The sequence below is a fragment of the Lissotriton helveticus genome, chromosome 4_1 (assembly GCF_964261635.1).
Source record: "Lissotriton helveticus chromosome 4_1, aLisHel1.1, whole genome shotgun sequence".
NCBI lineage: Eukaryota > Metazoa > Chordata > Amphibia > Caudata > Salamandridae > Lissotriton > Lissotriton helveticus.
In genome coordinates, this window is record NC_136063.1 from 12,573,026 (window position 1) to 12,594,494 (window position 21,469).

Consider the following 21,469-nt stretch of genomic DNA (forward strand, 5'->3'; position numbering starts at 1 on the left):
TTTTTATGTATCTTTGGTAATATATAGATCACTGGTGTTCCGTGATGTTGGTTGTTCAAAAATGTGAATTCCTTTTGTGAGATAATGCCTTCAGATCTTGCTTGGCTGGTGACTTGCTGGATTTTGGTTTTCAGTTCAGGTAAAGGTTCCTTGGTGAGAGGACAGTAATGGTTGGTGTTGGCCAGTTGTCTATTGATTTCAAGGTCATATTTGTCAGTGCCCATGACCACAATCCCAACGCCCTTATCTGCAGGTTTGATGATTAAATCTGTTCTCTCTTTGAGGTTGAGAAGCTCTTGTTTCTCTAACCATGGGAGGTTGTATGGAACATACTCAAATTATTTTTGGAGAGGTGTTAGTTCACGTAGAACCAGACGTTCGAAGCAGAGCATCTCTGGGGGCATGGTGGCTGGTGGCGGATTGAAGGTGAATGGAGGGTGGAAACGGGGTCTGGCAGTAAAAGTAGACTCAGGTTTGTTTGCAAAGAATTGATTTAACCTCATGTGTCGAAAAACTGCAACAATTTGGCTTGGAGCTCAAAAAAGTGGGAACAAAACTGAGGCCTCTACTCAGGAGTTTTGATTTTTCACTGGGCAGAGTGTGGCTGGACAGGTTAAATATAGGTATCAATTGCAGATCTAGGTTGCTGGTGGATGGTGTTGTGTCGGGGGTAAGGCAGGGTTGGTAGAGTGTGGTTGATCATTGTGGTGGGCCCCATTGGTAAAACTTTCTTCTGGTTTGTCGTTCTCTGTAGTATTGAAATTGGCGGTTGTTGCGTTGCCTCGGCCCTGTTCTAAAAGACCAGGAGGCAGTAGGGGTGGTGGTCTGTTGGTGTTTCTTCGGGGTGCTCCGTCCTTCAGTTGTGTCTGAGTCTTCTATGGACGTGTTGGAGGGATCTGAAAAAGTAATCTGTTGATTGTTGCAAAACCTTACCCAGTTGCGGGTTATTGGGGGATTGTACGGAGTATTGTAAAACTCATCACATAGGTATGGGCAGGTCTTTTCTGTATCACAGTACCTTTTGTCTTTTCGAATTTTGGTGATTTTTTTGTAAAGTTCAAAAGTGTTGAACATGGCAATAGTGGAGTTGATTTTGTCCAGGAGGCCCTTGGCATCCGATATTGTACTGCCCTCCAAGCGCTTAGAGACCGGCGGTGATAGGCGCTATACAAAAACTTTATAACATAACATATGAGTCTCTCAAGGTCTGCAATCTCCTCAAGTTCCTTTAGGCTGTGTCCTATGGCCGTGTCATTTCCTAAAACCATCCAGTGGCAGGAACAAATTGTCGCCAGATGGCTGAAACCTGTATTGAATTTGGAGTCTTGGGTGAAGATAGCAGGTGTATTGTGAATTTGTAAGCCCAGGCGGATGATGTCTGATTTAAGATATTCTGTCAGCATGCGTGCTCTTAGGTAAGCCTACATTCCCAAAGCGCCTCCTCACATGCAGTATCCCTTAACGATGTTTCAGTTCATTACCGTATTTTACCCCCATGGTACACCCTACAAAGATCGGTGCCTTCTACCACGCGGACGCTCCACTCAGTCCTTCTACTGCCGAACCAGGATTCTTTCCACGGGCCAATTCTCCTTGCTCTACCTGAAACAGTGGATTGGGGCTCTGACCCTGTGCATTGCCCTTCTGACTCCTGAGCTACATCGACATTAGGTAAGCCTGCTTTCTCTCCGCGTCTCATCACACGCAGTCTCCCTTACATTTTTCCAGTATTTGACCATATTTTCACCCCCAGTTACCACCTAGAATCACCAGTACCTTCCATCATGCAGACGCTCTTTCTCTCTCCACACCACCCAGAATCCTCAGCTTTCCTATGATGGAACATTGTTTCTTCATTGGACAAGCCAAGCTGCCCCTTGACGTTTGTTATGTTATGTTATGTTATGTTATTGGTTTTTATTGTGCGCACAGATACTCCAGCTAAGGAGCGTCCTGGCGCATTGACAAGGGAGCGCATAAAAAACATAACACAGCTAAAAGAGAACCAGAAAGGACCACTCTAAATACATGACACAGACTGGGGGTTGAAGACTAAAACAGGAATGTTTTCAAGGCTTTCCTAAAAGCCATAAGATCCTCTAACAGGCGCAATTCCACCGGGAGGGAGTTCCAAGCTGATGCCGCCTTTACACCAAATGAGCGGCCGCCCATGCGGCAGAGCCTGTATCTGGGGACTACAACCAGGGCCTGGCCCTGGGAGCGAAGAGTGCGAGTAGGGACATAAAGGGAGAGAGAGCCAGACAAGATTTCAGGGCCCATGCCTCTCAAGATCTTAAAAGCGAGGCAGAGTATCTTAAAAAGAATACGCTTCCGTATTGGGAGCCAGTGTAGGGAGCGAAGAACATTCGCGACCGAGCAAAATTTAGGGAGGCCGACAATCGCCCTGGCTGCGGCATTTTGTACCCGTTGTAATCGAGTAAGCTCGGCCTGATTGGCCCCGGCGAGAAGAGAACTCGCGTAATCCAGGCGAGAGATGACAGAGGCCTGGATTACAAGCTGTCTGGTTGGGGCATCAAAATATTTGAGAACAGGTCTTAAGCCTCTCAACAGACCAAAGCAGCAAGCCGCTGTTCTTTTAGTGTGCCCTACGAAAGTCAGACCCGAGTCTATCCACACTCCCAGATTTTTCAGCTCCAAGACCGGCGCCGGGGATGGTCCCAACTCAGATGGCCACCAATGGTCACCCCAGAGTTCCGCTCCCCTGCCGACAACCATAACCTCTGTTTTAGTGGCATTCAGCTGGAGACAGTTCCCTGTCAACCAGCTAGCCACCGCCTTCAATCCATCCTGAAACCTGGGGGCATCCACTTCCGCATCCCCGCTGAGAGTAACGCCAGCTGTGTGTCGTCGGCATATGAGACCAAGGTTAGGCCCCACTGCCTAGCGACATCAGCTAGCGGTCTCACGTAGAGATTAAACAACGTGGGACTCAGCGAGGATCCCTGTGGAACCCCCATGGCCAGTGGTTGGAAGTTGGACTTGAAGGGAGGGATGGAAACACAGAAGGAACGGTCGCCAAGGTAGGAGCGGAACCATTGCAGAGCCTGTCCACCGACACCTATCTCCACGAGCCGATGCAGGAGGATGCTGTGAGAGACTGTGTCAAAGGCGGCGCTGAGATCTAACAGTATCAGCACCGCCGTCTGTCCAGCATCCAACACCGCACGGAGATGTTCCACCATCACAAGGAGAGCGGTCTCCGTGCTGTGCCCAGCACGGAAGCCGTTTTGTGTGGGGTCGAGGACATTGGTTCGTGTGAGGTACTCAGACAGGGCCAGATTGACATGGGCCTCTGTTATCTTCGCCGGCCAAGGCAGCAGCGAGATGGGCCGATAGTTCTCGGGCATAGAAGGGTCCAGGGAAGGCTTTTTGAGGATGGGAGACACCACCGCCTGCTTCCACTTAGTTGGAACCACCCCTGACTCCAAAGATAGGTTGACCAGGGAACACACCACAGTGCGCCCCATGAAGGCCTGCTCTCTAAACAGAGCGGGCCTAACTGGATCAGATGGAGAGCCAGATTTAACTCGCAAAGCGAGTTTGTCAAACCCATCTAAGGGAAGAGGGGGAAAGGAGAGCAGGGTAATAGAGAGTGGCGTCGCATTAGAACTTCCCAAGTCGATCCCTGTGTTAGGGAATGCCCGATAGATTGTTTGGACTTTCCCCAGGAAATACGCAGCCAGGGATTCACAGTGGGAGATGGAACTCACCACTGCCGAGGAAGTTCGCTTCGCTACCAGATCCTTCACGGCCTTAAAGATGGTCTTCGACGGGTTTGGGCTACAGCGAAATTCTGCAGCATAATAAGCTGCCCGAGCTCGACAAATGGCCCGATGATAAGTCTTGGTGGATGCAGCATATGCAGCTTTTAAATCAGCTCCATATGTCTTTCGCCAAGCTCTTTCTGCCCGTCTACAGGCTCTCTTCAAGGCACGCAGGGCACTGTCGTACCAGGGGCTCGATTCTCTAGTACTGATTTTACTCGATGTAATGGGAATCAGAGTGTCGAGAGCCCTGGTAGTCCAGGAGCAGAAGCGGTCATACCCCTCCTCCACATCTTCCAATGGACCCAACGGATCTTCCGCTAGAAGATGGTGAAAATCCTCTAGCCTAAGTTTATCCCACAATCTCCTTGGAACACATCTCACCGACGGGGTGGAAGGAGCCGCCGGGATGGGACACAGAATGGTCACCAAAAAATGGTCAGTCCATGTTAGCGGAGAGATAGATGTGTTATAAGTCCCCGGCAAGTTGGTAAAAAAGGGGTCAAGAATATGACCCCCTATGTGGGTAGGCTGCGAAACCAGCTGAACAAGCTGAAAGGCCTCTAGGTCAGCGGTGATGCTACGAACCGCCAAGTTGGAGGGTGCGTCGAAATGTAAGTTCAGGTCGCCCAGGATGGAGTAATTGGCACACCCTATGATCAGTGTGCCAAGGGCATCTGGAAACGAACCTCGAAACACCACATCGCTACCCGGCGGACGGTACACCACCATCCCAGAGAATGTAAATTCAGGGCTGACAGTGATTTTAAAAGAGGCGCTTTCACAGCCGGCGATGTTAAGGCCATTCCACACGCATGCAAAGCAGGACCTGACTATAAGCGCTATACCGCCACCTCTGGACGGTCTGTTCAGAGTAAACATAGAATAGCCAGGAGGACAAACCAGATTTGGAATAGCTACATCCGTGTCCTGAAGCCAGGTTTCCGTAATGGCTAGGACATCTGGGGCACCATCCTCAACTAAGTCATAGATATTCTGGTAGTGGCTCAGAGCTGATCTAACATTTAGGTTGGAAACCCGCAACGAGGGCGAAAAGCCCTTAAGCCGATGAGCCGGCACTGTAGCCTTCCGAAGGATTGTCCCTGGTAGATCCAGCGCCCAGCCATTGCAGCGGCACTGATACGGGCCACAGAGCCACAGTTTGCACCCTGCCTCCTACAGGTAGGCTCACCTTTGCCCTCCCTGCGCCCCTACCACTTCTCAACACGCCCGCCTCCCCTGTACCATCCCTCCCTGATCTCTCCCCTTTCCTCCGCTATACAGCACACCTTACTTTGGCTTCCCGGTCCTGAAGATTAACCTGAATAACGCAACTCCGTTGACCGACTATTTAGCGCAATCTGCGGCACATACTCAACTATGGTTCACATAAATGTCTAGCCAAACCGTGATCAACTATTACAAATAATAATTCTTGATGAACCACATATTTCTGTATACATTTTTTTCACCTTGTCAAATTGCGCCTTACGCTGCTCTCTCACTTGTCACTTGTGCCGTCACCTGGTGTGTCACGAGCACAATAGTGCACCAAGTCCTTTTGGGTTGCCGTTGCAATTTATGCCCACAGTGCTGATATAACTGTTCTGTATAATTTGTTACTTTAAATACATGAAGCCATGAGCACTTTCTAAAAACTTATCACGTGTCTCCCTTTTCCCTTCTGTAATGTCTTGTACATGCATATATGTTTGCCTTCCCTAATACCTGTGGAACGATTATTAGTTGTGGTCTAGCTCCAGGGAACAGTTTGGGGGTTAGGGCGGGAGGGTGTTTCACTTTAAAGACTTTGACCAAGCAGATGAGCTAGCAATTTTCTCCAAACTTGTTCTGGATTTGTTGTGGCTCGGATGTGTTTTTAAGTCATAATTTTGGACTTAAATTGAGGCATTGAAGTATTTTATCCATTTTGGATTGTGCATGGCAAAGTTTTTTTTTGCAGATTCACCCTCACGTTTTGCGCTTATTTTGGATGAGTTAGGTACTTGCCTAATGATTTTTCACACTAGGGAGATAACTTCTAGCACCCAGTGTAAGTCTGCTGACGCCCACAAATACATGCCAGTGTGTACTGATTAGCTAATCCTTGATTTTCCTGTGATTTCCTAATATATGGAACTCTGTGTACCTAGGGCCTGTAAATTAAATGTCAGTTAGTGCACTAAAGTATTGACTGTGCCACCTTGGAAATAGCAAGCACATTCTGGGTGCTAGGCAGCATGTCACCCCTAATATATACTGTAAGTGCACAGAGGGTGGGGTGTATGGTTCCAAGACAGGTAATGGTACAAAGTGTGTTTACATGTATTGGTAGTGAAAATCTCCAAATGATTTTCCCTCCTGTAAGGATGGTAGTCCATTTAGCTAAACATGGTTACTTGTAAAAACTCTAACAAAAAGTTACTTCAATATGAGACTAGCCAGAAAGATGGTCCAAGGTATCAAATAATAGTTACTTTAAATGCGTCATATAGCCAAAGTCGTAGTTAACATAGTTATATTCGATAAGTAAATTTAGAAGTTTACTTTTCTAGCTGCCTAAATGGCCACTGATAGCCTCTTCTGGTTAAGCAGCTGATATCAGATTTAGGCTGCCTGGCCTGCCCTGTAATTAGGTGTGAATGATCGAGTCCTGACCCTCCAATAGGTGCTTGTCTATGGTAGGTTGGTAAATTGAAAAGGCAGGTCTTCACAAGAAGAAGCTTTGATGTGGACTGGGAGGCCATTCCATGCATTAGGAGTGATGTAAGAGAATGTGCACCTCCTGATCTGGTTCTGAGTATAAGTGATATGTGTGTGAGTAGGATCTTGCTCAGTGGAGGTGTCTGGGTGGCTGGTGGAAGGAGATACGACCATTCAGATAGGTAGAGACTAAGGGGCTCATTTATGAGCCCCATCCATGACTTATGCACCACCAGTGGCGTAAAACATGCGCCATGTTGCGCGATATTTATGAAGTGACACATCTAAATGGATGCGTTGGTTCGTAAACCCCTGCGCCACATTGTACCTCTTCTTGGAAGCCAATGCGTCAAAACCTTACGCCTGGCTCATGGAAGGCGTAAAGGTGATGCAGGCCCTGTCACACGGACCAGTGCTGGAGTTGCGTTAGGCTTCCGACGGAAGCCGACCCGACGAACCTACAACGCCGCCGAACTCAGCGCACTCAACACCGGCCGCATCCCAGGATGTCATCGAGCCGCCCCGAAGCACACCCACGGACCCTTCAGCTGCCACGCCTGCAAGTTCACCTGCATTCGGACTCACCCTGCACCAGCACTCGCCAAGCCGAACATCAGCAGCAACCACCTCAAGTGCATCCTGCTCAACACCCGCTCCGTCCACAGACACGCCGTAGAACTCTGGAACCTCCTCAACACCACCGCCCCTGACGTTGCCTTCCTCACCGAGACCTGGATGAACGCCTCCTCAGCCCCCGACATCGCCATCCCAGAGGGCTACAAGATCACACGGAGGGACCGCACCGCCAACCAGACGGGAGGAGGCATCGCCATCATCCACAGAGACACCATCCGCATCACGACCAACACCGACGACACCCTCACCACCGCCAAACACCTGCACTTCCAGATCCACACCAACCCGAAGACCACCCTCAGAGGCACCCTGATCTACCGACCCCCGGGACCACGCACACAATTCAGCGAGGACATCGCCGACTTCGTCAGCCCGCATGCCCTCCCCTCCGCCGACTACATCCTCCTGGGGGACCTCAACTTCCACCTGGAGAACAACAACGACCGCAACACCACCACCCTGCTCGACAACCTCGCCAACCTCGGACTCAAGCAACTGGTGACCACCCCCACCCACCTCGCCGGACACACACTCGACGCCGTCTTCTCATCCAGCAAAGACGTCACCTTCAGCCACGCAACAGGACTCCACTGGACGGACCACAGCTGCGTCCACTTCACCTTCAAAAGAACGACGATCCACCACCACCAGCAACAGGTTGCCCGAAGAAGCTGGAACAAGATCACAGCCGACCAGCTCACCGCTTCCCTGAGCCAGCACCCTCCCGCCAGCTCAGCGAACCCCAGCCAGGCCGCCGACAACCTCACGAAGTGGATCAACAACTGCGCGGACGAACTCGCCCCTCTGAGAACCCCACCCAGCAGACCCTGCAGCAGAAAAACACCATGGTTCACCGACGAACGCAAGAGCTCCAAGAAGAACTGTCGAGCCCTCGAGAAAGTCTGGAGAAGGGAACCAACTACGGACAACATGACCACCCTCAAGCTCGCCACCCGGAAACACCACCAACTGATCCGCGCCACCAAGAAAAATACATACAAGGACCGGCTGGACAACAACGCACACAACTGCAAGGAACTCTTCAACATCGTGAAAGAGCTCTCCAACCCCAACGCCGGAAACAATGACATCACCCCATCGCAAGACCTCTGCAACTCCCTCGCGTCCTACTTCCACAACAAGATCGCGGACATACACAACAGCTTCAGCAACCAACCAACGCAAGCCACAACCGCAACAACGCCACCCACCACCACCCTCCGCACCTGGACTCCGATCAGCACCGAAGACACCATCCGCACAATGAACTCCATCCACTCCGGATCTCCGACTGACCCCTGCCCTCACCACGTCTTCAACAAGGCCGACGCTGTCATCGCACCCCACCTGCGGGACATCATCAACACCTCCTTCGACACCGCCACCTTCCCCGAGAGCTGGAAGCACGCCGAACTCAGCGCGCTTCTCAAGAAACCCACAGCAGACCCCACCGACCTCAAGAATTACCGTCCCATCTCGCTCCTCCCGTTCCCGGCCAAAGTCATCGAGAAGACCGTCAACAAACAGCTGGCCGCCTTCCTCGAGACGAATGGATCCCTCGACCCCTCACAGTCTGGCTTCCGAGCGAACCACAGCACGAGACCGCCCTCATCGCTGCCACCGATGACATTCGAACCCTGATGGACAACGGAGAAACAGCGGCCCTCATCCTCCTGGACCTCTCCGCGGCATTCGACAATGTCTGCCACCGCACCCTAGTGCAGCGCCTCGGCAACATCGGAATCCAGGAGAAGGCACTGGAATGGATCACCTCCTTCCTCAACGGAAGAACACAGAGAGTCCGCCTACCACCGTACAAGTCAGAGGCCACCAAAGTCATCTGCGGCGTCCCTCAAGGATCCTCACTGAGCCCCACCCTCTTCAACGTCTACATGAGCCCCCTCGCGGCCATCGCACGCCAACACAACCTCAACATAATCTCCTACGCCGACGACACCCAGCTGATCCTCTCCCTGACCAACGACCCCGCCACCGCCAGAGCCAACCTGCACGAAGGGATGAGAGATGTAGCCGAATGGATGACGACCAGCCGCCTGAAACTGAACTCAGACAAGACGGAGGTCCTCATCCTGGGCTCCTCGCCCTCCGCCTGGGACGACTCCTGGTGGCCCCCCGCCCTGGGCACCGCACCCAAACCGACGGACCACGCACGCAACCTGGGCTTCATCCTGGACTCCTCCCTCTCCATGACCAGACAAGTCAACGCCGTCTCCTCGTCATGCTTCAACATCCTGCGCATGCTACGTAAGATCTTCCGGTGGATCCCCACCGAGACGAGGAAGACGGTCACCCAGGCCCTCGTCACCAGCCGACTGGACTACGGCAACGCCCTCTACGCCGGAACCACCGCCAAGCTCCAGAAGAGACTCCAGCGGATCCAGAACGCCTCGGCCAGACTCATCCTCGACATCCCCCGACGCAGCCACATCTCCGGACACCTGAGAGATCTGCATTGGCTCCCGGTCAACAAGAGAATCACCTTCCGTCTCCTCACCCACGCGCACAAAGCCCTACATGACCAAGGCCCGAGCTACCTCAACAACCGGATCAACTTCTACACTCCCAAGCGCCTCCTCAGATCAACCAGCCACGCCCTCGCCGCCGTCCCCCGCATCCGAAGAGCGACAACAGGAGGAAGGTCCTTCTCCTACCTGGCCGCCAAGACCTGGAACTCACTCCCGACCGACCTGCGCCTGACCCAAGACCACCTCTCCTTCAGGAAGAAGCTCAAGACCTGGCTGTTCGAGCAGTAACGGCACCCCCCCCACCTAGCGCCTTGAGACCCTACGGGTAAGTAGTGCGCTCTATAAATGACCTGATTGATTGATTGATTGATTGACAGAACTCCATCAATGCGCCACTTTTTGCGCTAACAGATACATCAGTTATACTGACGTATCTGTCCTTCCTTGCGACATTAAGCGTCTTATTGTAAATATGACACATCATTGGTGTCGCAAGGAGGGTGCACTGAGAAGTGGGGCATCGCTGCTTTCACGCACCGATGCGCTTCTTCTCGTAAATGAGGCCTTACGTTTTTAGTGCCTCTAAAATGTGCTTGAGGAGATTGAAATGGGTCTGTTTCTGCATTGGGAGCCACTTGAGATTCCTGAGGTGTGATGTGATGGAAGTTCTGTGTGGGGGGCTGAGGATGAATCTGGTTGCCAAGCTCTAGATGGTTTGCAGTCTTCTAGTGAATTTCTTGGTGAACCCGGCTTAAGGGTGTTCACGTAATCCAGCTTGCTAGTGACCAACACTTGACTGGCTGATTTTCTAGTGTTGCTTTTGGGAGCCAAATGAGGATCTTCCCCAGAATCTTCAAGGTGTGGAAGCAAGATGCAGTGACAACGTTCAAATCTGTTCAAATCTGTAGTCCTGTTCAGTTTGCTGTCAGTCATTATTCCCGGGGTTCTTGGTATGGGTGCTGGGTATGGGCCCGATCTCAACAGGCCATGAGTTGGAGGTCAATAGTGAAGTGTTCTTGCTGAAGATCACTACTTCTGTCTTGTCAGTGTTGAGCTAGAGACAGTTAGTGACTTTGATCATACGGGCAGTGAACCTGTTTCTTATGTAGGGGGGTCTTGTCTGAGAGGGAGAGTATGAGTTATGTGCTGTCTGCATAAGAGAGGATGTTGATATCATGTGCGTGGATGACATTGGCCAGAGAGCTCAAAGCTACATTGAAGAGGGTGGGGCTGATCAATTAACTTTGAGTCACTCCGCATAAGAGTTTGCAGGCTTTCAAGGAGTTAGGTTCCAGGCTGATGGTGTGTTTTCTTTTGGTTAAGAAGAAGCAGATCCAGCAGGGAGCGGGTCTTAGGATGACAATCGTCTGTAGACACCAGGTGTGGATGGGATTTGAGGCCCTGCCAAATGCAGCAAAGGTCAATGATGATGAGGACTGTATTTTCTCCTTTGTCAAGGATCATGTGGATGTCATCTGTGGCAGCAATGAGTGCTGTTTCTGTACTGAGGTTGGGACTGAAAATAGACTGCGTGGCATCAAAGAGCCAGGTGTTGCTGAGGTGGTTGGTGAAGCAGCAGGTGATTCATTTCTCTAAGACCCTTGCCGGGTATGGTAGTAGAGAGATGGGTATGAGGTTGGAAAGTGTGGCTGGGTTACTGAATGGTTTCTCGAGCAGGGGTATGATGGTGGCATGTTTCTATGGGTGCAGGAACCTGGCTGAGTTGATGGAGGTACTTAGTAATGGGTATTAGTGCTTCGCTAATTGGTATTAGTCCTTTGCTGAAGAAATGGTGGGTAAAGGTTAGATAAAATCCCCCAAGTGAATGGTCTCAATAGTAACAGCGACCAAATGTGGTGCTCGAAGTCCACGAGGTCAGGGTTCATTCTTCAGCTGTGATGGGAAGGTGATCTGAGAAGGTAACAGGGTCCAGTTGAGGGTCAAATTGGCTGTATGTGGAGGTGATTTTATTGCTGCTGTTTTAGCAAACAACTCAAATTTCTTAATTTGGCTCAAAAGAGGGCCAGAAAAGATCCATAAATGAAAATATCCATGTAAAACAGTAATATAGGATCATACATATCATCATACAAGGATGAGATGCACATTCTTAAAAATATGAATACAATAAATAAAATACATAACCATACTTAATAACATGATCATGAACAAAGAGGAAGCAATAACAGTAAAAAAGAAGATATGCTCAAAAATTACAATTAATAATAAATGTGAAGCAGGCTAATAGTTTGCTGAATTCTGCCATAGAAGGGCATTTGTAGGAAAGCTCCAACGGCAAAACCAACTTCCGGATCAGGTGACATTTGCAAAACATAGGGGGTTGGCCTCTGCTGGTGCAGACCCCGGCTTCTTAAAATGGCCAGCAAGTGACAACAGCAGTATGGCACATAATAAATACTAAATAAAATAAAGTACACAAGAGAGTGTGCAGCAGAGCTATAAAACAGGCAGGGTTGCATTTAAGATATATCATACTGGCCGGCTGGGACACCAAGAAGACTCCTTACAGATCCTATACTTTGCTAGAAGGGATCTTTCCCACTGATTCTTCACTAATGACAAGTATGGCCCTGGTCCATTATTTTTTTTAGAGTTTTATATTGCGCAAACTAGACCCGAGACATCGGGTATCAGTGCACTTTACATGAGCACCACATTTGTTATACAAGGACACATTCCTTTTTGTTAGGCATGGGGAGATAAAGTGATTTGCCCAATAATCACAGGATGTTGAGCGTCATTGCCGAGAATCGAACCTGGTTCCTCAGCTTCGAGGTTGACGGCTCTAGCCGTAAGGCTACATCCTCTTCCCAAATCTTAGTTTTAATAATCAAGTAATCTTTCAGGGTGGGTTTATCCAGGGGCTCACCTTCTCTGAATTCTTTGGCACATAGACCATAATCCAATCCACTGTTAACACTCTAACTCCTGCCCATCGCCTGTGGAGAGGAATACAAAGCATGTCTGCCCATGGAGACAGCCAAATGCTTTACATATGCAGGCCACATCATTTTATGGCCAAACTCACAATTAAGGCAATCCTTAATCACATCACAATTGAGGGATGTAAATTAGTTACATCAAACCGCCACCTACAAGAACGCCATGACAGACTACCACCAACTCCTAAGATCCACGAAAAGTACTTTCATCCGGAATAAAATCCTCACCAATGCCAGCAACCTGAAGGAACTCTTCAGCATCATCAAACGATTCACAAAACCCCCAAGCAAAAGCATGGACGTCACTCCCTCCCCAGACCTCTGCAAAAAGCTCAAATCCTATTTCCACCTGAAAATCAAGGCCCTCTATGACAACTTCAGCGAACAGACTGCAGAAACTGCCCTTTCCTCCAACAACGATTGTCAGTCCACCATCACTGCCTGGCCCCCTGTCACCACTGAAGACACTACAACGACCATGAAGAACACTAATTTTGGAGCCCCCACAGATCCCTGCCCGCTGCATGACTTCCACAGCGCCACCGCCACCATAGTGCCCGAGCTACGATGCACCATTAACGCCACCTTTGAATCCGGCACTGTCCTCCGCAGCCAACGTCACCAAGAAGATTGTCAACACCCAGCTGACACACTTCATCGAAAAAAACGTCACCCTTGATTCCTCCCAATCTGGATTCCGTAGGAACCACAGCACCAAGAGGAAAGCTCCATCGGCAAAACCAACTGCCGGATCAGGTGACATTTGCAAAACATAGGGGGTTGGCCTCTGCTGGTGCAGACCCCGGCTTCTTAAAATGGCCAGCAAGTGACAACGGCAGTATGGCACATAATAAATACAAAATACAAAATAAAATAAAGTACACAAGAGAGTGTGCAGTAGAGCCATAAAACAGGCAGGGTCGCATTTAAGATATATCATACTGGCCAGTGTGAAACCAAAAAGACTCCTTACGGATCCTATACTTTGCTAGAAGGGAGCTTTCCCACTGATTCACAGATCCCTGCCCGCTGCATGACTTCCACAGCGCCACCGCCACCATAGTGCCCGAGCTACGATGCACCATTAACGCCACCTTTGAATCAGGCAGTGTCCCCGATGATTGGAAATGCACAAAAGTCAAGCTCTTTCTCAAGAAACCCTCTGCAGAGCTGACGGACCTGAAAAACTACCGACCAATCTCTCTCCTTCCCTCCGCAGCCAACGTCACCAAGAAGATTGTCAACACCCAGCTGACACACTTCATCGAAAAAAACATCATCCTCCATTCTTCCCAATCTGGATTCCGCAGGAACCACAGCACCAAGACCATACTTCTTGCCACCACAGATGACATTCGCATCCTTCCCACCCAGGGCCACACCACAGCCCTCATCCTACTCAACTTCTCCGAAGCCTTCAACACCGTCTCTTACCGCACCCTCGGACCCAAACTCCTTGATGCTGCATACAGGGAACAACCCTCGAATGGCTCTGCTCCTTCTCTCTGGCAGAACTCAAAGGATCACACTCCACCTTTCCTCTCCGAACCCACAGAGATCAACTGTAGAGTTTCCTAAGGATCGTCACTCAGTCCCACGCTATCCAACATCTACATGGTCCCCCTTGCCCCCATCATCAGACAGCATGGACTCAGCATAGTATTCTATGCTGAGGACACCCAGCTCATCCTCTCCCTCACGTAGGACCCCAAGGCCACCAGACTCAACTTCCAGGAAGGAATGAAAGGCATTACAGCCTGAATGAGTAGCAGCAGTCTGAAGCTCAACTCGGAGAAGATAGAAGTCCTGATCCTTGGACCTCCCCCTCAGCTTGGGACAACGCCTGGTGGCCCACTGCACTCAGCAAACCCTCCACCCCCACAGACCATGCCCAGAACCTCAGCATCATACTCAACTCCTCCCTCACCATGACCCGCCAGATCAACGCCATCGCCTCCACCTGCTATTTATTTTTATTTATTTATGTATTTATTTATTTATTTTAGTTTTTATTTTTTCAGCTTGTAAAGCGCGACAGCTACCCAAAAAGGGTTTCCCGGCGCTAAGATGAAGGCTAGCGTAGCGTACGGTAAGAGGAAAAATTACTGGTTAAATAACCAGGTCTTGACTGGCTACCGGAAACGGTTGAGACAGCGTTCTGCACGAATGACCAGAGGGAGGGAGTTCCAGAGCCTAGGACCCATGAAGGCGAAGGACCTCCCACCCATCCTGGCAAATTTAACCTTGGTACACACCCTCAGCATCCTTCGCAAGACTTTCAAGTGGATTCCCGCTGAAGCCAAAAAGACCATCACCCACACACTCATAACAATCAGACTGGACTATGGAAACGCCCTCTACGCTGAAATCAACAGATCTCCTCTACGCAAACTCCAGACCATCCAGAACACCGCGGCCAGACTCATCCTCGGAATCCCACGACATGAGCACATCACCCAACACCTGCAAGATGTCCACTGGCTACCATTCGAGAGTACAGTAACCTTCAAACTACTCACCCATGCCTACAAAGCTCTCCATAAGACTGGACCCAAATACCTCAACAAAAGAGTCTCAATTCACGAACCCAAAGGAAATCTCACCTCGACCGCCTCGCCCTAGCAGAACCCCTACTATTACGCAGAACTAGAGCGGGTTCAAGAGCCTGCTCCTACATCACGGCCAAGGTCTGTAAAGAGCTCCTGGTCAAAATCAGACACTCCCCTACTCTGCTCATCTTCAGGAAGAGCCTCAAGACCTGGCTTTTTGGCTAGCTCGGAGCTGGCTTCACCCACAGCCTCCAGCGCCTTGGGACCCTCACGGGTGAGTAGCACACTTCACAATTCCCTGATTGATTGAACCATTGGAGCATAGGAGTGAATCGGATTGAGTCGTCAACATAGTGTAAGTTCAGTTCTTTGTGCATGAAAAAACAGGGTGTTCTTGGGGCCTTTCCTAACAACCTTCTACAAAAACAGTTCCTCTCAATCCGTAACCTGGAACGATCTCAGTAGGCCCAGATGCCCACCCCATAAGTCAGCACTGGTAGGCTCTTTAGCTTATACACAGCAAAAGCAGTATGGGTTTGCCACCGATGTTGGAAGAGAATTTAAAAAGAGCACCCCAAAATTAATTGAATCACAAACAGCGATTTGAGAGACAATGTGCCCAGCAGTTTTTTGGGTTGAATGTTATCCCTAAATATGGGAACTCACGCAATGGATTTACCCATGATTGTTACCAGCCTCAATTTGCTGCAATGCCTTCCACACACCATAAAGATCGTCTTTGAGGTGTTGGTATCAAGGTCAAGGCTAATCATGGACCTCACAAAGGCATCTACAAGCCCCCTAAGACCATTATACGTACAGGAGAGCAGAAGAGCATCATCTGAATACGGATGTACGTCAGTATGATTGCGGTACTTTACAACGCGGTTTTCACAACGCAAGTCTTTACAACGACTTGCGTTGGAGGGCGCTGGATTATGGATTAATTTAATTTTCTATTCCAACTCCAGCCCACGTAACAGTAGGGAAGGTGTTGGAATAGAAAATCAAACTATTCCTTAAGCAAGAGCGTCATCCAGCACAAGTAGTAGTAATGACTTGCGTTGTAATGGCTGCGCGTAAAGGTTGCGCGGTGTAAACACCGCGTTGTAAAGGATGTTTCCGTCTGAATACATGAGGGCCAGGAAACATGCAGATTTCACATTGGGCATGTCCCCTTCATTGGTAAGAAAAATGAGTTGAGGTCTTTAATATAAAAAAAAAATTAGGTCCAAAACGCAACCTTATCAGAGGCCACAGGAGAGTTTAAAAAATGTTAGTGTATTCCCCCTAGGCGCCATACCTTAGAGAGATGCTAACCTCTGTGTGCAATGTATGTAAAAAATCCACCAGTGGAGAGGGAGACAAATTTGAGTTCAAATTTCCCAGAGCTTGGACCGGTTGATCCTGTTTAAAGCACTGCTTATGTCCCTGAATGTCATGTAGAGCACCTCTTTCTTAGCTGTCATAAACTTTCCAAATATTAGGTTTAGGTTTAAACATCGTTCTAAGATTCCCAAACCTTCCCTGAAGCCATATTGGGCTGGACAATGGACTTTTTTCTCTGGTACCAATGCCTTGATTAGATTAAGAACAACCTGGCCTATGATCTTCACTGAGGAGTCTAATATCAATACGGTTTATAACAACAGATCTCCGTTTGTTGTCTTTCTTAATTGCTGGGACGAATAATTAATGCTTCCATGACTCTGGGATTTTGTTGCAGGTGGCAGTATTAAGAAAAAATTGTTGTTAGTGTTAGGCTTGAATAAATCCATAGGGACCCCATCTGACACAGGAACCTTATTAATGGGGCTGAGAGCACAAAGTCGATCTTCAGGGGAAATTGGGACTATATTTTGTTGTACGACACCCTGGACTCAGATGAATATGAGTAAATAATTTTAAAGTGACCCACCCATTTTTCAGGTTGATATTGGTCCCCAGATCCTCTGACCGGTAGAGAAATGCCTGTTTACTATCAATAATCTACCAAAAATCCCTGGTGTCCCAGGCTCTACAACATATAACTAGGTACTCCTATCCCTCTTCCTTCAGAACAAATTTCCTGTTCTGTCTTGTCTTGCTATGGAGCGATTTGAAAGCTGAAAGACCTGGCTGATCACATGGTCTTCCATTCAACATTTCACAGAACTTACAATTGACAATACAAAACTCTTTATTAAACCATCCCTGTTTCCTCTGCACGTCCGTCCAGGAATGGCTCAGTAGAATAGTGCTAACTGAACTGCCTAAGATAAGAAAGACCTCCAGCATATCAATGGTTGATAAAACTCAAGATAACAGCTGACCTTTAATTTTTTTGACTTTTCCTTTATCAATAATTGTGCCAGGGTGGGGGTATCATTTAAGTCCTGAGCCCTGGTCTTGCTTGGAAAGGACCTTGGCCCCTGGCGCTCCAGAAGGGCAAGGGCAAATGGGTAGATTCAACACAAATAACATTGGATTGTGATCACTATAATAGGATTCTATAACCCCTCCTGAGTGCACACAATGTACCAAATGACTGAACATTAATGCATAATCAATAGTGGAGTCACGACCACAGCCCACAAATGAGAGGGGTTCATTAAGGGGGTTGCCCGTGAGGTCAACAACACTAGAGATACCCGAGTTGCACAAAGCCTTGAGTAACCTTCCTCCCTTCTGGCTAACAGTGTCTTGATGAATGGGCACATCTTGCAACAGGAAAGGGTTAACCACTGTGGGCACAGAACCTAATTTTGCATTAAAATTGCCCCCTAAAATGGCATTAAAACAGCTGACCATAGTAATATATCTAGAATTCAAGATGAATACCACCTGAAAAGGATACCTAACTGACAGCCTGAGTCACACACAGAAATGTGAAAATTAGTTTAAAAAAAATTAAACCTATTTAGCAATACAACTCACATGCTCTGAATTCCTCTATGCTCCATGGCTACAAAAATGAATTTTACGGTCAGCATAGTCCGGACAGTGATTGCGAGACACCCCATGTCCTATGCTCCTGAGAAGCCACGGCTGGGACACAGAAGCTCATATTCCAAGATGCATTCCCACCCTCTACCCTAGGTTGAGGAAGTTGATGATATTTAGAGAAGTATTCCTAAGGAACAGTATTAACACCAGCACCCTGTTGATGGTTTCTAAGACCACTGGGCCAAACTTGTACTTTTGCAATTTAACACAATCGAATCCTTGCTTAAATGTTTGGCTGCTGGGCCATCCCACCAAACCCTTCTCACGTACAAGATGTCATTAAATTTGTTGATGTCAAAGTCTTAATTGCGGGACAACCAATGGTAGTCCTCGTTGTTTAGCTTGGGGGTTGGTTCGTCCATTGAATAATCTAAATAGAGTGCACCATTTATAATGGCCACATAAGGGCAACAATTTGGAGGCAGGTTGATGGGATTGATTGTGGAAAGATTGTAACTTGGTGTTAGGTTCTTGAGCTGGTACTCTATGTAAGGCTTTGTGACTCCTCATCACACCATAGATTATCTTGCCTTTCTTCCAAGGTCCCCTACGCTAACAACGGGGGGAGGTGGGGCAATGGATACCTTTGTGCTCTGCAGCAGGCCATGAGCCAGGATTGGGGCAGAATTCAAATTACATGAGGAGACCTGAACTGGGCTTAAATTGTCCAGCAAGTTGGCATGGGTCTTTGATAACTGGGTAGCAGCGCCTTCCAAAATTCGTGTTCTGTCTCCGTGTGGAAACATGCTAAGGTAAAACATTTTTGAAAACATGATCCCAGTCAATTTTGGATACATTTTTTTGCAGCGCTGGTAACAAAGGATGCATCATTGTTATGTGGAAAAGGGCTGGGCCCACTTTAATTTGCGATGGTCCTCTGAGCTCTAGGTACTCTTGAAGCCCTAGATACACTCTCTTGCTTAGAGTTCCTTTTCCTCTTGGCTAAGGGGCCAATATCAATAATGACCTGAGGATCTGGGTTAATGGGCATGCTGGTTAAAGGTACTGTTGATTGGGGTTGCAAGTTTGTAATATCAGGCTGGAGACTACATAATACAAGTGAAACCTTGTTTCCAGTGCTCAGTGTGAGCCCCAGATGACCTTGCATGTCTTTTCCCATATCAAGCAACACAGCCTGTTCCTGAAGATCCATTTTTTGTGGCTATGACCCCCACTGCTCCCACCAAGAATGAATTGAATGTGTACTCTAAGCTGTCCTTCGAAGTTTGCTGATTTCTATTTAATTTTGGCAACATTTGCTGAGTAAGAGGGATTAGCAGGAGAGGGTCAGGATAGAAACCACTTAACTGCACTTCTAAGAGTGATCCAAAATGAAGTATGTGTATGTTGTGCATTAGATGTAGGAGCTTGCATTGATTGTATTTCAATGTAAGGAACAATGTAAATTGAATGTATGCTATTTACTCAACTTAGTACAATTTTTTCCAATCGGTTTACTTTTTTAATTAAAAATGTGTCACTTTAAAGTTTCTATTAGGTTAAAGATTGGGTTCTGAAATTTTTAACATTGTGTTTCACAAAACTCTTTCCTCCCTTTAAACTTGATTTAGACCCTGCACATCCATCTCTTCTGACCTGACTATCTTACTCTTTGCAGGTGGATTGCAATACGGTTCATGCAGTGGAAGAGAGGAGCTGCGGCTGCTCATTGTTGGAAGCGCGGGAGCCGGAAAAAGCGCCACCGGGAACTCCATCCTCGGGGAGAGGCGCTTCGAGTCCAGATCTTCCCCCACATCAGTCACCCTGCAGTGTGTGAGGGAGGACCATCTCTGGAAGGGGAGGTCCCTGGTGGTCGTGGACACTCTGGGGTTCTGTAACATAAATATACCCAGGGTAGTGCTGCAGCGTGAGCTCAGCCGGTGTATGGAGCTCTGCGCCCCGGGGCCCCACGGCATAGTCCTGGTGCTCCAGACCGGGCGCTTCAGCCAGGAAGAGGCGGAGTCCGTGGACACCATCCAGAGGGTGCTTGGAAAGGGGGCGGAGGAGCACATGGTGGTCGTGTTCACCCGAAAGGATGACCTGGGACAGAAATTAATACAAGAGTTTGTAGAGGAATCGGAGTCCAAACTTAAAAAACTAATTGCAAAATGCGGGGGTCGTTTCTGCGCCTTCGACAACAGGGCAACAGGACAGGAGAACGACCGACAGGTGGAGGAGCTGATAAACATGGTACACGAAATAAAGAAGCAGAGGGGGCATTTTCATATACCGACTGAACCTCCAGAACACAAAAGCAAAGGTTTATTTAACCGGGGCATGGCGTTAGGAGCTGGGCTGGGGCTGGCAGTTGGAGTAGCAGTAGCTGTAGGTGCAGGGACACCCTTTGTATTTATGGTGGCTGTCATGCCTGTAGCATCAGGTGCTGTAGGAGGAGTTGCCTATTACTTGTACAAAAAAACATAGGTCTCTTGAGCGGGAACCAAGACCCTGAATGGCTTCATGTCCTCAAGGTAGAGGGGGCGCAGTGATCACCTGGCAAAGTCTACTTTAGTTTAGCTTTCACCATTTTCTCAAGCATCATATATGTTACCGGTGTACTCATGCCGCCTACTCCTTCCCTTGTCCTGAGTGACTCTTTTTACAAATATAAACCGAGTGGAATATACCAGTACAAGGCTAGAGGGAACTTGGTGCTCACATGGTGACAAAGAAACAGTTGTGAGAACTGTGAATGTCTGCTCTAATTGAAAGTCAACATCTTGTCTTTTTGTGTTTATTAAAACCTGATTGTGAAGATGAAACATTTCCACTCACTCAAGTAAATAAAATCTTATCAACGATAATCAAAGCATTGTGTACTACCACCCTTTTTGCACTCTACTGAAATAACAATACTTACCTGACACTCACTGCACGTATACCCTTGAATTAATGAATTTGATCTTTATTTGATAATATACCATAATCATCAAAGATAAGTTCATCCTGAAAAACAATGTGTAGGGATTTAAAAACCGGGGAACATCCTTTACAACTCAACTTTTACCACGCAGTGCCTTTACGACGCAACTATTACAACGCATGTTATTACAACGCATAGCGCTGAGGGGCGCTCTAGGATAGGGAATAGATTTAATTTACTATCCAACACCTTCCCTACTATCCACGGGGACTGGAGTTGGAATAGTAAATTAAACTATTCACTATCCAGCACCCCTTAACGCTATGCGTTGTAACAGCATGCGTTGTAAAAACTGCGATGTAAAGGCATGCGTGGTAAAACCATGCGTTGTAATGTCATACATCCTTAAAAACCTTATAGAATTTAACAACCCAGCCTAACTTAGACAGCATTATTTACTAAGCACACATTATTTTGTTCCAGTGCAAGGCAAATTCTA

The 21,469-nt window shown here is 48.2% G+C and overlaps 1 protein-coding gene across 1 annotated transcript; it reads left to right on the plus strand.

Annotated features, from left to right (window-relative positions):
* Positions 1-402: 402 nt before the first annotated feature.
* On the plus strand, positions 403-20,531 carry LOC144826879 (GTPase IMAP family member 3-like). Its single transcript, XM_078685337.1, has 2 exons — positions 403-472; positions 19,726-20,531. The coding sequence occupies exons 1-2, from the start codon at positions 403-405 to the stop codon at positions 20,529-20,531; spliced, it is 876 nt and encodes a 291-aa protein (XP_078541463.1).
* Positions 20,532-21,469: the final 938 nt, after the last annotated feature.